At 36.2% G+C, this 15,630-nt stretch overlaps 1 protein-coding gene across 7 annotated transcripts in view; it reads left to right on the plus strand.

Annotated features, from left to right (window-relative positions):
• LOC150093675 (transcription factor CP2-like) overlaps nt 1-15,630 on the plus strand; it is a 357,564-nt gene that overhangs the window by 254,047 nt on the left and 87,887 nt on the right. For all 7 annotated transcript variants that reach the window (XM_090412621.1, XM_090412620.1, XM_090412622.1 and 4 more), the window contains one exon: nt 4,037-4,127. In XM_090412621.1, coding sequence (XP_090268747.1) covers nt 4,037-4,127 — 91 coding nt within the window. The remainder of the gene's footprint in view (nt 1-4,036; nt 4,128-15,630) is intronic.

Genomic DNA, 15,630 nt, shown 5'->3' on the forward strand with positions numbered 1-15,630 from the left:
GTGTTTCTTCTACTTGTTTCTGCCTTTCCACTTCTACCTCTATATTAATGTTTCTAATGCTGTTGCTACATTGCTTTGGTTTGTTACAAACCAGCTTCTCTCTTTATACAGGTCTTTCAAGTTTTTTCTTTTGAGGAACACCCATTCCTTTCCCCATTCCATCATATTCTGTTTTACTGCTTGTTTGAATTTTAACCATATATATCCCAATTCCAGGTAACATTATTCCAATTTGAACAGGGGTTCTGGAATTTGGTTGAAATGATCAACAGAAAATTTGGTGGAAGTCTCCATGGTCAAGAACTGATCTCTGCTTGTTCCATGCAGTGGAACTTCAGTAGAACTGGATTATGATCTGACATGTTGATGTCAAAGTTTTTTATCTGAATTATCCTATTTATAAGGGAAGGGGAGATATAAATTTGATCAAGACAGATACCAATACCTTGATTCATGTACGCATAAGCCTGGAGATTAGGATTGTGAATCCTCCATATGTCTACTAGTTGAGCATTGTCAAGACATATTTTTAACTGTGTGTATATCCCACTTTTCCACTCCTGGGGTGTCCTCCTATTTTGTTTAAAGGCAGAACCCCCCTTTCGAGTCATCAGAATTCAAGGAGAACTGGCCTACCAGTGCAGAACATGGGGGAGTTGGGCACCAGGGGGAGGAGCCCCCTAGTGTGTGTGTGTGTGTGTGTATACAGTCATACCCTGAAGTTACACAATAAGTGAGACCAACAAAAAGCACGTAAGTTGAATTCGCGTAAATCAGGGTATAATTTTGCATGTAATTTATATATACAAACATGCAAAATATTAGTTAATTGGGACCAAAAGTTTACAAAAACACCTATATTTTTTAAGAAATATAATCATAATTGTAGTTTTTCATACATAAAAAAAGAAAGAAAATGTTGAGTTTTGTTTCCAAAGTCAATATTTTTCTTTTCTTGCTAGCTGTAGAAGAATTGGACTTGCTTCTTTTGGAGACGTTATTATTTTTTATGTGATAAAATTTTTATCAAGAACATAACATTAAATAATTGCAAGGTTTGTAGACTATAAAAATCGCATATGAATGGAGATCGTGCAAAACACGTCAGTGCTTGCTCACAGCATGTGCGACACTGGTGAATGCAGCCGGCACTGGAAAGATCCGACTAGTGGTAAGGCATGAAGCGGGACGGGAATACGTAGATATAAGAAACCGCGTAACTACAGATTCGCGTAAGTCAGGGTATGACTGTATGCATATATATATATACATGTTGTATTTTTCAACTTGAAAAATACTACGTTTTTGTGTCAATTATGTATTGCATTTTTTGCCTGTAATTCTCAGTTTTTTGTAACTTCAATTTTTATTACTGTGTTCTACCTTTAGTGGATACCTGAAAAAGGCTGTAAAAGGCTGAAACTAGTTGTATAATTTTCATTAAAACTTCATATTTTATCTCGGTTTAAGTCATTAAATATTTATTCTTTAAAATGTACCATTACAACCGAGTAGAAGCTCAGGAATACATATATATATATATATATATATATATATATATATATATATATATATATATATATCAGCGGTGAATATTCTGGGTGTGCTAAGTGTGCAGTGCTCATCCATGAAATATCAGTATTACCAATATTATATTTCTACACCTAAGCCTCCCATTAAAGACTCTCCTAATTGTTTCCTAGCTTCATGTGATTCCTGAAATTAAATACAACATACTTATGCTTCATGAAGAGGGCACTTTTCGATGCACAAACATTGCATCACATTCGCGTTAATAGCCCAGGTGTGCTTTCAAATTACATACACCTTTGAGTCCTTTGAAAAGATGTAAATAGGATGCAGTAGGTCAAATTCTTAGCATTCTAGTAGTTTTAAATCACTGAGAAGGAGGTGAGGCTGGGTGAGCTCCTAGAGGCTGTGATTGGTTATTGTGTCAACCAATCCAATTGAACATTGTCATGAGTTGCTGTTTTTGTTTTCTGAGTTTCATCTGTTTTGCATGCGTGAAGTGTGAACTGATGTGTATTCAAGTTTTTATATACTATTATTATTGTTATATGACCTCCAGGGAGTCCAAAGACTCATCGAGGGAGGGCACCTACTCTACAACTCTGTCTCCACCCAATTCTCCAACTACAATCATCATCTACATCAACACCATCTACTGCCCATCACCACTAGTATTTTCACAGACAATCACAAACATCCATGCCCATGGTGGGATTGGAACCTGCAGCCTTTTGGCTGGAGAGCAGATACACTAACCACTCGGCCAACTAGGCAGGCATATATAATATAGACAAGTTTTTAATATATAATTTTCCATAAATTATAACGTTTTTGCCCATATTTACAATGGGAAACAGTGTTGATGATCTACTGAATATCCCATTTTCTGCCAGAACTTTTGTGGATTGTGTTGACTGTACTCAAAGGAGGTAAGCCTCATCTTCCTCTTCCAAATTTACCGAGACTGCACAAAGATACAAAAAATGAGTAAATGAGACACTTCTCTATTTCACAATACAATACAGTAGAATGGTTAAATGGATGTGAAGTGCAGTCAAGACTTTTGTTGGCCTTGTTTATTATTCTCCAGAGAGAAAGGTGTTTGGAATAAGCATGGATATTCTGACCTTAACCATTTAACATCAGCAGCAGCAGTGCAAAAACATGAGTGCTCCCAATCACATGTTCAATCATTTTTAAATCTCACGATGTTTGATAAACAGAGAATTGACTGCACTATTTTCTTTCATCCCCCCCCGACCCAATTATAATAGTTACAGTAGTAGCTGTAACTACTCAGTAATTATAATTCCCATTCTAAAAAAGGACAATTTTGTTAAAAAAGACAGTGCTTGTTAAGAAAGCAGGCCTCAATTACTAAAATAAGAAAAGCTTTCCTTAGTTTTTTTTATATGTTTATGTGCATGATTGCAGTGGCATGCACCACACAATTGTTCAAAACTGCAAATGGCCTTTGCAGCCTCATTCTTATAGAATAATTAATCTCTTGCAAATCCACAAGTCTCAAGAATGAAATGAATGCTGTATAGTAAAAAGGAGAAGAAACCCAGAACTGAAAGACTAAGGAAATGAAAAGCTATTCTACTTGCTCTTCAGCATTTGTTACTTTTACACGACTATTCTTGAAAGAGTCACTCTGTATTGTTCCACTGCTTTACAAAGTTGATAAGTTACTCCCAAGAAATCTTTTTTTTTCCTTAAAATGTTGTAATTAGTCTTATAACCAGTCTGAAGTTTATATGGTATTTTCTGATTTAATAATGTACCTTTTTTTCCTGTATCTAATGGTAGCTTCAGTCAGCTGGGTTATTTGATAATTTGTGTTATGGAAATTTATCATAACAAGTTTCTCCTTATTCTGCTTTCAAATAGTTCCCAAACATTGGATTTAATACCAGCAATATCCCAGTCAGACAATAAAGGTTTTTAAGCTGATTATGCCTTTTTATTTACCAACTTGACCAGTACTTGTAGAAAATATTTGTTTCTGAAATGCTCTAAAAATTTATGATATAAATTATCACTTGTTGCTACTTATTCTTATTTGCATTATAATATCCTATGATATATTTGTTGTTTTGGCTAATTCTACCTACAAAATGTTGGCAGTATTTATGTAGTCTCTAGAGTGGGACCAGACATGGAACTTTTTTTTCCTGCGTAACTTCAAGCCTCCAGTAGAAAAACAGTGGTCTCACATCAAGCAAAGAAAATCATCTACCACCCTAAAAACATTCATAAACATCCAGGTCACAGTGGGATTCAGATTCATAGCCTCTTGACTTGAGAACAGAGATGCTACTCTCTCCTCTGTAATTTTCATGGTTATGAAATTATAATGTAATTATTGATAGAATTCTATTAAGCAGAGAAACTGCTCTCTCATCTGTAATGTTTTATGATTATGAAATTATTGATAGAATCCTATTACTCTAAAACCATATATGATTAGATGTATAATTTGGATATGTTTATATTTCATTAGGAATTGATTTACTTCGTTTATCTCGTGATGACCTTGTCCAAATTTGTGGTTTAGCAAATGGAATTCGTTTATATAATGCTCTTCATTCCAGGTAATTATTATTATTATTACTATTATATTGTAATTTAAAATATTGGCATCTTTGTGGAGTTCACAGACTCCACAAAGATGAAACTCACCCTGATCATTATTTCTTGCAGTGCCTATCATCTCTTTTTAAACTCATTTACTGACAAAGTTTTCATGACCACCCAAATTTAGCAACCAATTCTATTCAATCAGCAGTCTGCAAACAAAAAAAATGTAGTCTCTCATCCTTGCCAATTATTCTATTATGCAACTACCAGGGAATGATTCCCATTTGCTTTTGTCTTGTCATGTATTGAAAAAGTTCTTCTGCAACTACCTTGCAAAACCATTGTTGCGACCGTGTCTCTTTGATATTGATATATCGGGGCAATTTATTTAACTCTATCCTTTCTTATCTCAGTCACTATATCAAATTCTATCGCATGTACCTCTTTGTTAAGTAGGTTGCGTCATTGTTATGTGATCTTCATTAATATTAAATTTAACGTTAAGTCTCACTTCTCTTATACCTTGTCTCACATAACTCAATCTCTAAAGGGCCACCAGAAATTACCCGTTCCCTGAATTCTATGAGTTATCCTGGTCACTCGGGCAAATTTTTTTTTTTCTGCGCCAGCCTGGGCCTTAAGGTTAGAGAAAACTCTTCCTTTAGGATAATTATAGAATATCAGGAGCCACTAATAATGTAAATTAAATTCTTAGAAACTTGGGTTCTCTGGCTTATTTTTATTTTTATTTTGCAGTCGTGCCCTACTACTTTCAATTGGGGTATTCCCACACTCACACACACACACTCAGGTTCGAAGTTTTATGAAGGGTCAGAGTCAGTCATCATGATCAGAAACACATGTAAGTAAGAAATCAATACATTTATTAAACTCATTAAATAATGCCATACAAGTTAAAATGGTTATCAAATTTAATGTTAAACTTCTACCGTTCATTCACTCACTCACTCTTAGAAACAATTATGCATTGACTTCAAAATGTTAGCAAATTCAATAATTTGACATATAATACAATTCATAATTACAGCTCAATTGGACAATAAGGCAATTTAATACATTTTATAACTTCTCTCGGGTTAATTACAACTGAAACTCTATCAAACTGAAAGTTCTTAAAGTTAATTTCAAAAGCATAGTCATTTACATAGATCTTAGTTCTTCACTTTTTCTTTCATTTTCAAATCTTAAGTTGCATTCTCTTAACACTGTTAGTCAATTCTCAAAAGGGGCTGGAACAAGTGAGAGTACTTATCTATTCTTTATTGATTTTCTTCCGTTCTTCCTTCTTTGTTTCGATTCTGGTCGTCTCGATTTTATCACCACGTGGGTTACATGTGCTCGCTTGGGCTGGGCACTATCTCTCTGCTAAGGTTTTATGTCGATGATCTTCTCATCGCGGCCTGCGGTTAATCTTGCTGAAAATCTACTGTGGTGTCATTGCCAGATCCTATCGTAAGTCAGCCCTCAAAACGAGAGTTGAACTACGATGGACTCTTGGAGCACACACACACAAAGAGAAATGCAGGAACAAGAAAAAATGGGGGTCATTTGCTTCCGTGTCGCAGGTTTTATTCGCTCTCCTAGAGCGCCACCTTTCCGAGTTTGAATTTCTCATATTGTTTCAGCCATTGGTCTCCGGCTGGGTGACTTCACCGATCAACATATGGGACTTCTTGTTTCCAGGAACGTATGCATCATGATTCCTTCTTAGATGTAATGCCTGCGGATGCTTATCCTGCTCTTATAGTATTAAGGCAATCTTTGCCCTATGTTGCTGAATAATACACATTCTTTCATTTACGATATTTCACTAATAATGTCTCTTATTTTGCCCCTTTTTTGCTGACTTACATTCATGCTAGACATTTAGATACATTAATTTAAATTCACAAAATTCACAGTTTATCACACAAGATGTTGTTACAAAAAAAAACATATTTACATTGCGCTAAAAGATAAGTATGCATGTATATTTTTTGTTAATTGTTAGATTCTGGAATTGTGACGTCATGTAAAACTTGTTCGCCTATTTCAGATCTAATACCATGTTTTGTAAAGTAGCTGCACGTTTCTGTCATATTGCCTCTTTGCTGCCTGCCTGTCAGCCAAATGTTGTAACCCACAAACCTTCAGTCTGTCCTCATAGGGAACATTCCACACACACACACAGTCAATGGCCACTCCTCTCTGGCTCTTCCTCATTCACAAGAAATCCAAGCAACCAAATCTGTTCGCAGTTTCTTTGACTGGGTAACTAATCAATAATATACAATGTGTATATTACTGAGTTAGTTACAATGTGTGTGTGTGTGTGTGTGTGTGTGTGTGTGTGTGTGTTATTAAAAGAGACCTCCAGGGAGTCAGGCACTCATTGAGGGAGGCCATACTATTCGAACTAGCTGTCATACCTGTTCTTGAATTCATTCATGCTACTTGAATTCATTCACGCTGTTGGATGTTGCATCCAACAGCAATCCATTCCAGTCACACACTTCTATATGAGAGAAAAATCTGAGCCCTAACCCTCTTCTTGACAGCATTCATTCTCAACTTCCATGGATGCCCTTGTATCCTTTCTCCATCCCCCATAAAATGAAAAATTCCATCTACTAAAATTCTGTATAACTCATGAATATATATACAGTAACCCCCCAAGTTATGTAAGTAATGCGTTCCATAAACCTTTACGTAACTTGAATTTTACATAAGTAAAATTTGTAAATTGCTTAAGTGTAACTTCGTAAGAAACCGCAATATTTATTATTATTATATGTATGTATATATATATATATATATACAGATATATATATTATTTACACAGTATATTTTATAAATGAAATATCATGCAGCAGTATTTATTCAGATATAAACTATAAAAGTATGAAAAATATATAAAAGAATATAAAAACAAACTGAAATATGTAACACTTTTCAAATAAAAAAATGTCTTGTAACAGCTAATTTAGCTCTATAGTGGGAGAGTCGGCATTGGAAGTGGTTGTATCCTGAGCTATTGTTGATATTATTTTCCTGTCTTCATACAAATGAATTATTTTCAACTTTTCTTTTAAAGTAATTGCAGACCTTTGTTTTTTAGATTTATTACTAGCACATTCGGTTTTGCGTTTCCATTCCATTTTAAGGATAAATAAACAACGAACACTAACGGTGATAAACAAGTGACTAAACTAACCGCGCAATGCATGGACTACTGGCAGGTCGGGGAAAGGAGGAATTGTTTACGGAGTCCTTATTTCTAATTGGTAGGTTTCAGTTTGAATGTTACAGCTTTTGCGCACTTGCCCTCTGCTGCTCTGGGCATTTACCGGTAACTTCACTGCCTGTTACTATTCGTTACATTTGCTGTCAATGCCAAGTCTAGTTAACATTATGTCGTTGCATACTGCAATGGATGTCAAAGATGCAGAAGCCGCAAACATGTTCATACACGCTAGTACATTTTTGAGATTTATTACGTAACTGCAAATTTACATAAGTTGCGTATTATGTAAGTCGGGGGGGTTACTGTATATATATATATATATATATATTAATGTTCTAGATGATGCTAGGGTAGACTACTTCGTTTCTTCATATGTTGCAAAATATTATGGTGTATTATTGCTTTGTTATAATTTCAAGAAATTGAAAACATGATTCAGTTTTGCATGAAATGAGTCACAATTAAGTTTTGAAAAGATTAGAGTACAATTTGGTTACATTTTCTCTATTGGAAAATAGTATGGAGAATGCAGTTTTAAAGAAACTTTTTTCACTTTGTTATAAATTTAAACGTTTATTTATATTTATTTATAATTTATATTTGAATTATTAAATTAAATTAAAAGGATTAAATAAGAATATAGTAATAATTTCTTGTCATCTTTAACTTAATTATGGAGAATGCTATTCTCTGTGCTTATTGAAATTACTCATAATGTGCAAACAAATATATCTTGGTTTTTTTTTTGTTTGTTTTGTTCTGTTTTTGTTTACTGTTTGTTGTTGTTATAAGGATTCAGGAAAGAGAAATGCAGAGCGGTGGCGGCCCATACATAAGCACTGCGACACTGCAGCACCCCGAAGGAAAAAATGAAAAATTTAAATTTTGTTTGTGTTTATAAATAAACAATGCTTACAACATTATATAAATGCAATACAACATGCTAAATGCATTTTTGAAAATTATGGAGACAACTACCGTGTTTGAATAAAAACTTTAGTTTAATATAACTAAAATCTGCATTCGACGTTTCAATCCTTATGTCAAGGACATCTTCTGGAGCATACAACTATACACAGAAAACAAGCTACACTACAATCAAACTGGTTTGTTACAGACACTGACCAACTGCTACAACAATTGTTGGCCTGACCTCTGGTGGGAAAAAAAAAATTATGCATCAACGATAGAGTCCTATTATTAGGTTATCTGTTGGTTGTAGAAATACATTGGGCACAACAACCAGTATCTATCTATATGCATATATTAACATCATGTACATTCCATCCAGTTGGTATGGAATGGTTTCTAATATTAGCTGAAGATTGGCTAGAGTCCTGACTTATGCCGGATCTTATATATTAGGTAGGCTGAATGTGTGCCATCCAGATCCTTGGAATTTTCATGCCATCTTTGTTGTTGATATTTGGGTGGTTTATCAGGATTTCACAGGCTTCCTTAAATTTCCTTTTGTACCAGGTTTTTGTGCGTGTAAAGAGCAGGTGCTTTTCCAGTTGATTTGGTGTAAGGTGTTGAGTGCGTGATCTGAGAGGCCTGCTTCACCATAATGGTTATATTTAATGTATCTCATGTGTTCTTTCATGCGTATAGGGATTGTCCGTCCTGTTTCACCAATGTACGGTAAGTTACAGGTGCAGCGGATGCAATAGACTCCAGGATGTGCTAATGGGAGGAGAGGATCCTTAGAGGAGTTGAATATGGTTTTAAGTTTAGTGGGTGGTTTAAAGGTGGCATTGAGGTTATAATGTTGTAGAATTCTGTTGATTTTTTCTGATAACCCTTTAATATATGGGATGGCTATTGTTTTACTGTAATCTAGATTCGTTTTTGTTGTTGTTTTATGGAGTATTTTATTAATTGTATTAAATAATGTCTATAACAAAAATATGATTGATAAGCTGCAAGCATACGATACACTGCTCAAACAAGCAGTATGCTTATTAATAATTTGGTTACTGATTAGGAAAAAAATAATTTTTTTATTTTGTATATGCAGCACCCCCACTTACAATTTTCATCAGCCGCCACTGATGCAGAGTACTGTCATCTGCTAAACTATGTAGAGAGATTTCCTCTATTTAAATAAGAACAAAATCACTATTTCTCATCCCTATTTAGCTGCTATAATCAATTGAAACAGAATAGAAAGAATACAACTTGATTTCTAATGTTAATTCTCTTTTGAAAATAAAATGCTAACAGATTTACATCTGAACACTTATTCATGTAATTACAAAACAAATTTTGCTCTAAATGGGGGTTATAAACAAAGCAGCTGATGTTCCATTTGATTTCCTCTACAGTACAATTAGGCAGAAAGACATCAAGGTGAAATTCAAATAAACTGCAACAAGAATACTGAGATTATTATTATTATTATTATTGTTCCGGGAAACTCCAAAGAGTCGACAGACTCATCGAAGGAGGCTCTAACATCATGGAACAACTATTCCACATTCACACAGTATCTATCATATCTTGCCTTGAACTCATTCACGGTCGTAGCACCCACAACAAACTCTGGAAGCTTATTCCACTGATTCACCACTCTCCAAGTAAAAAAACCTAGCTCTAACACCCTTGTCAACCACGCTCTTGCCCAGCTTCCATGCATGGCCCCTAGTCCTCCCACCACCAGTCATATTTTCAAAAATATCTTCTGGATCAATCTTATAAAAACCCTTCAGTAATTTGAATGTCTCAATCATATCACCCCTCCTTCGCCTATCGTCCAATTTTTGCAACCCACAAATCCTCAACCTATTCTCAAAAGGTTCATTCCACAGACCTGCTATCATCTTGGTCACTACTCTCTGGACCCTCTCCACTTCCTCCCCATCACGAAGAAACCCTGGTGCCCATAAACTGGGCACAGAAGTCCAGATGAGGTCTTATCAAGGCTCGATACAGAGGAACAACAACTTGCTTTTCTCTGCATGTTAAAGTATTTTTCATAAGCCAAGTGATTTGGTGAGCTGTTTTAGTTACTTTCGCTATGTGGTCCCTAAACTTCAATTCCCTATCCACCAGCACTCCGAAATCCCTGGCCTCATCAATCTCCTGGGGTACGGTTCCACCTATGCGATATACTGCTGCTATTCTTTTCACCCCAATGCATAACCTTACACTTTGCCACATTAAACTGACATCCATTTTTCCTAGCCCAGTCCTCCAAACTATCCAAATCAGAGCATCCTGTAAAATTTTGACATCCTGTGCACTCACAATTGCTCTACCCAACTTTGCATCATCAGCAAACAAGTGAACACTTCCTCTCAAATCCTTTCCAATATCATTGATGAACAAATTGGAAAGCAGTGGTCCAAGAACAGAGCCCTGCGGCACTCCACTAGCCACAAGACATCTTTTTGACTCCACTTCTGAATAAACCACTCTCTGGTATCTCTCCTTCAACCACCCTCCTATCCATCTTACCAACCCTATATCTATCCCCATCTGCTCCAGTTTACTGATTAGGGTTCCATGTGGTATCCCTGTCAAAGGCCTTGGCAAGGTCCAGTAGTATCACTGTAAACCCATTACCCCTATCCAGTTCAGCCGTCACTGTATTATAAAACGTGAGCAAGTTACTGAGGCATGATCTACCCTTCACAAAACCATGTTGTCCCCCATACAATATCCCATTTTCATCTATCCAATCCTGTATTCTTTTTTTGACTAATTTCTCTAAGACCTTGACAATGATTCCTGATATGCTAATCAGTCGGTAATTTACAACAGCAGTCTTGGAACCACCTTTATGCAGTGGAACTATTTTCCCCTCCTTCCACCCGCTCGGGACTAACCCAGACCCGAGACTCGAATTAAACAAAATGGTCAAGGGTACTGACAATTCTTTAGCTGCTTCTCGTACTGCACGAGCTGGTATACCATCCAATCCCACAGATGTATTGACATTGAGGTTATGCAATAGACTACTGTTGTAAATTACCGACCGATTAGCATATTCACCACAATTCCTGTATAATCTACTGGTTTATTCGTTTCTGCAATGTCACCACCTGGATGATATATTCTTGCAAAGTGCTCACTCAGTAACTCAGCTATCTCAACTGATTCAGTTACCTCCCTACCATCGGCATTCTTTAAAATCATTCTGCCATGTACATTTTTCCTTTTACTTGCTACATATCTAAAAAACTATTTAGGATTCTCTTTAGCCTGCATGGCCAATGTTCTTTCGTAATCCTTTTTTGCTTTTCTTACCACACTCGTCACCCTTCTGGCCTGCGCTTTATACCGTTCATGTGCCTGCCTGTCACCTTTCTCCTTAAATTCCCTCCATAGTTGTTTCTTTTTTTGCAGCTCAAGCTTAATGGTGTTATTCATCCATTTAACCCTTATTTGATTTATTATTTGGACTCTAGGTATACAGTCAGCCATTGATTCATGCAAGCACTTCTTAACTACCTCCCATGCACTATCGACTTCTAGTCCTTGCAGTTGTACATGCCATGGCACTGAGCCAATCAATCTCCTAAGCTTGTCATACTTTCCAGCCCGATAATTCCACATGTACCCTGTCTTAATTGAAAATTCTACACCTTTAGCCACCTCCCAAGTCAAGACCCTATGATCACTCTCACCGATTGGTGGCAATGTGGTCATATTTGTTACAGCCAAATCCTCAGATGTAATTACTAGGTCAAGCACTCTCTGACCCCTAGTATTTTCCATTACATGCTGTCGCAGATAGTTATCCCTTAATAACCGCATAAAATCCAATTCCTTCCTCCCGTGTGTCCTCTCCTCACTCCAATCAATGCGACCATAGTTGAAATCTCCCATAATAATCACCCTCCTTCCACTCATTTCTTCTATTTGCTTGTGCATATTGTCACCACCATCTTTTCCATCACCTGGTCTATAGCAGCACCCAATTGTATATTTAGTTCTGCTCGCCACAATCTCACACCAAATGGCCTCAAATGTGCTCTTTTCTCTATCCTGCAATTCAACTTCTATTCTCCTTGGCTGTAGCTCATCAGCTATCATCAACAATACTCCTCCCCCCATTTTATTCTCTCTGTCATTCCTGAACACACTATACCCATCAAATTCAATCCCACTAGCTATATTATCTACAGTCAGCCATGTTTCACTAATACCAATAACCTGTGGTCTGGAAGTGCCAATCATGGCCAAAAACTCTTCCTTCTTGTTCCTAATACTCCTAGTATTAGTGTATATGAATTTAAGACCCCCATTAGCCCCAACCCTACCTTGATGCCTTATATTATCTATCCCACTCTGGTTTGTTGTCCTTATTTGCTCTGGCATATTATATTCATTCTTACATTCAACTGCCTCCCTAAGGACTGTATATCTACCCCCCCCCCTTAACAAATCTAGTTTCCCTGAATTTGCACATCCACTACATTCAGCAACATTTTCTCAAGTCTTCTTACGCCATAACCATTCAGATGCAAGCCATCCATCTTATATAGATCCTTTCGCCCATCAAACTCACTCCACGCGTCCACAAATTCCACACCACTCGTCATACATAACCCACGCATAAAATCATTCGCAATTATGGCCCTCCTTTTAAACATTTCACTGTCATACCGTGGCAAAAGACTAATCATTCTAACTCTCTCACTCTTTTCTTTTGCTACCTCAAACAATTCATTCAGGTCTTCTATCATTTCCATTTTATCTCCTTTCAAATCATTCGTACCTGCCACAATAATCATTTCTTTCACCCTTTCCTTTTACTCTCTAATAGACTCAGTTACATCCTTTATGGTCGCACCAGGTTGGTACGATTTTGTCAAATCCTCTACTAACACACCTCGTACTAACGCGTCTCCATACAGCACTCTATCCTTCATTTTGTTCATGTTCACATTCATACGTCTATTTTTCCTGTCATACCTTTTATTACTGGTTGGTTCATTCAGTCTACTTTTGTTCATGCACTCTAGCTGCTGTTTTGCTCTTTCTATCGCACTATTCAACAACGCGATCTCACTCAATGCATCTATCTCATCTTTTTTGTTCTCTGAGAAACCATTTTTACTATCATTCACACTTTCTACATTCACACTCTCACAATTTTCATGTACAACCTTGCCGTTTCTTGTCATATCCCTATTTCCTTCATTCTGAAGTTTGACAAAAATATCACACTCACGATCTGAAATACATTTCAATTCCTCATTCTCCCTACATTTTCTACACACATTCAATCCTTTATTATCATCTATCCACAGTCCGACTGCGCTCCGTAAAGCATACATTTCACAGCTAGTACACTGACTCATTTCTTTTATACTATTGTTTTTTGATAACGATGGCGAACCATCATTACTGGCCGCCATTTTCCTTCTTACAGGTGCCATAATTATTGCAACATGTTTTATCAAATAATAAGTTATACACACCAAAAACACACAAACAGACGCACTGAAATATGCAAGGCAAAAAAAACTACGCAATATTAACTAATTTTATCAACAATAACTGAAAATAATACTTATCTTATCAGGAGCTTGCACGATCACTACACACTACGATATAACCTCGAACTCTCAAATATTCTCGAACTCTCAGATATTCTTTTTCCAGCATAATTTTTGCAGAGAACAGGTCATTTGCCTTAATCCTTGGTCATCAGTGTCAGATTTGGTTATAGTTCTGAACTTCATTGTACTTTGTTTGTTTGTTCAAATCTGCAAGTATGTTGAATAAAACTATGTCGTTTCAAACTTAATTTAATTTCTTTCTTTTTTTCCTTTTTTTTTTAACAGTATAAAGTAAAGAATAGTTTACTTCACTTAACTAATTCATATGACTTCTGCTGTTATTTTCATGAATTCTCTTCTCCGTAGATTATCTTAACATACTGTTATGCAGATGTGAATGCTATGACAGTGGTTAATAGCACATCATATTATCCATTTATTTTAAATTTTCTGGTGCAGATCTCTCATTCAGAATTGTCATCGTGCAGTTTACTTCTCTTCTTGAATTGGCAATAGGAAATACTTCGAGGTAAAACAAAATATGAAAGTTCCTGGGCCAGCAAAAGAAATTGCAATAGCTGAGTTAACTAAAGAACTGATAACTTCAGAAGGTGATATAGTAGAAGGTTTTAGGATTGAATGTGATGATTTAATGCACATTTATAATTTATAATGCACACATTTAGGAATAGATAATTCTAGTCATGATTTGAGAATTGCTGATTTTGGTTGATGAATCTTCGGAGAAATTCTGAAGTGTTTACTAGTGAGAACAAAGCATTTAAAATCAGAATTATTTAAAAGACTCTTTGGTACTTATTGGCTGTTTAATCAACAATTAAAAAGATTATTTTCATTTATATAATGCACACATTTTTGATAGTGAGAAATCCATAATCAGAGCAGTGGGTACTAATTGTGCTGTGCATACCTGTGGCTTTATTACTTTATGAGATCAGTTCATTAATAAATAGCAATGGTTGGTGATGATGATGGTATTCATCTGGCAGATCCATTTATTTTATTTATGCTTATGGCTACATGAAAACTGGTAAGTGAAAAGTACAATCACAATTTTCAGAAACAAATGATGAAAATCTTTACATATAAAAGTTCATTACATAAAAGGCACAACCTGCTTTCTAAGTCTTTCCTTTTTTTTTTAAATATAAAGCAAAAGTAACTTGTCATAATTAAGCCAGGGATAATTATTGTCCTGCTGCACCAAGTATGACAAGGCTGCATGTTCTCACAACACTTCACAACATAAAAGAAGCTGTATCCGAGGTTTAAGTAGAGAGCATTTGTGTCTTGTGCGAGAATACTTGTCCATTAGAGGAGTCCCTTTTCACACTGTATCATCATCTTCTAACATGAGAAGGAGTTCTGCTGATACTATGATGAGGACTATGAGAGTAACTACGAGAATAACGTCTTCGTGGTGAGACAGGACCGTGATCTTCTGTTTCCTCCATAAACCACCACCACCATCATACCAACTACAGGTCAAGGTCCAGGCTGGAAAGCCAATTCAAGGCCTCATCTGTCACCTTGTGGATGTCCTGTAGGCCACCACCGTGAAATTGGCACCTTGTGGACAGTCATACACAATGAGTAATCGTCTGAGCCACAGGGAAAACAATCACAATAAGGGTATCTGACAGCCCCCATTTATGTAGAAGATAGCCACATCTGCCCTGACTAGCTCTGATCCTGTTTATGGATGACCAAATCTTCCTAGGAAGATCAAAACCAGGCTGCGGA

Source organism: Typopeltis vanoorti, chromosome 23 (assembly GCF_054136105.1).
Source record: "Typopeltis vanoorti isolate ZY-2024b chromosome 23, IOZ_Tvanoo_1.0, whole genome shotgun sequence".
Taxonomy (NCBI): Eukaryota; Metazoa; Arthropoda; class Arachnida; order Uropygi; family Thelyphonidae; genus Typopeltis; species Typopeltis vanoorti.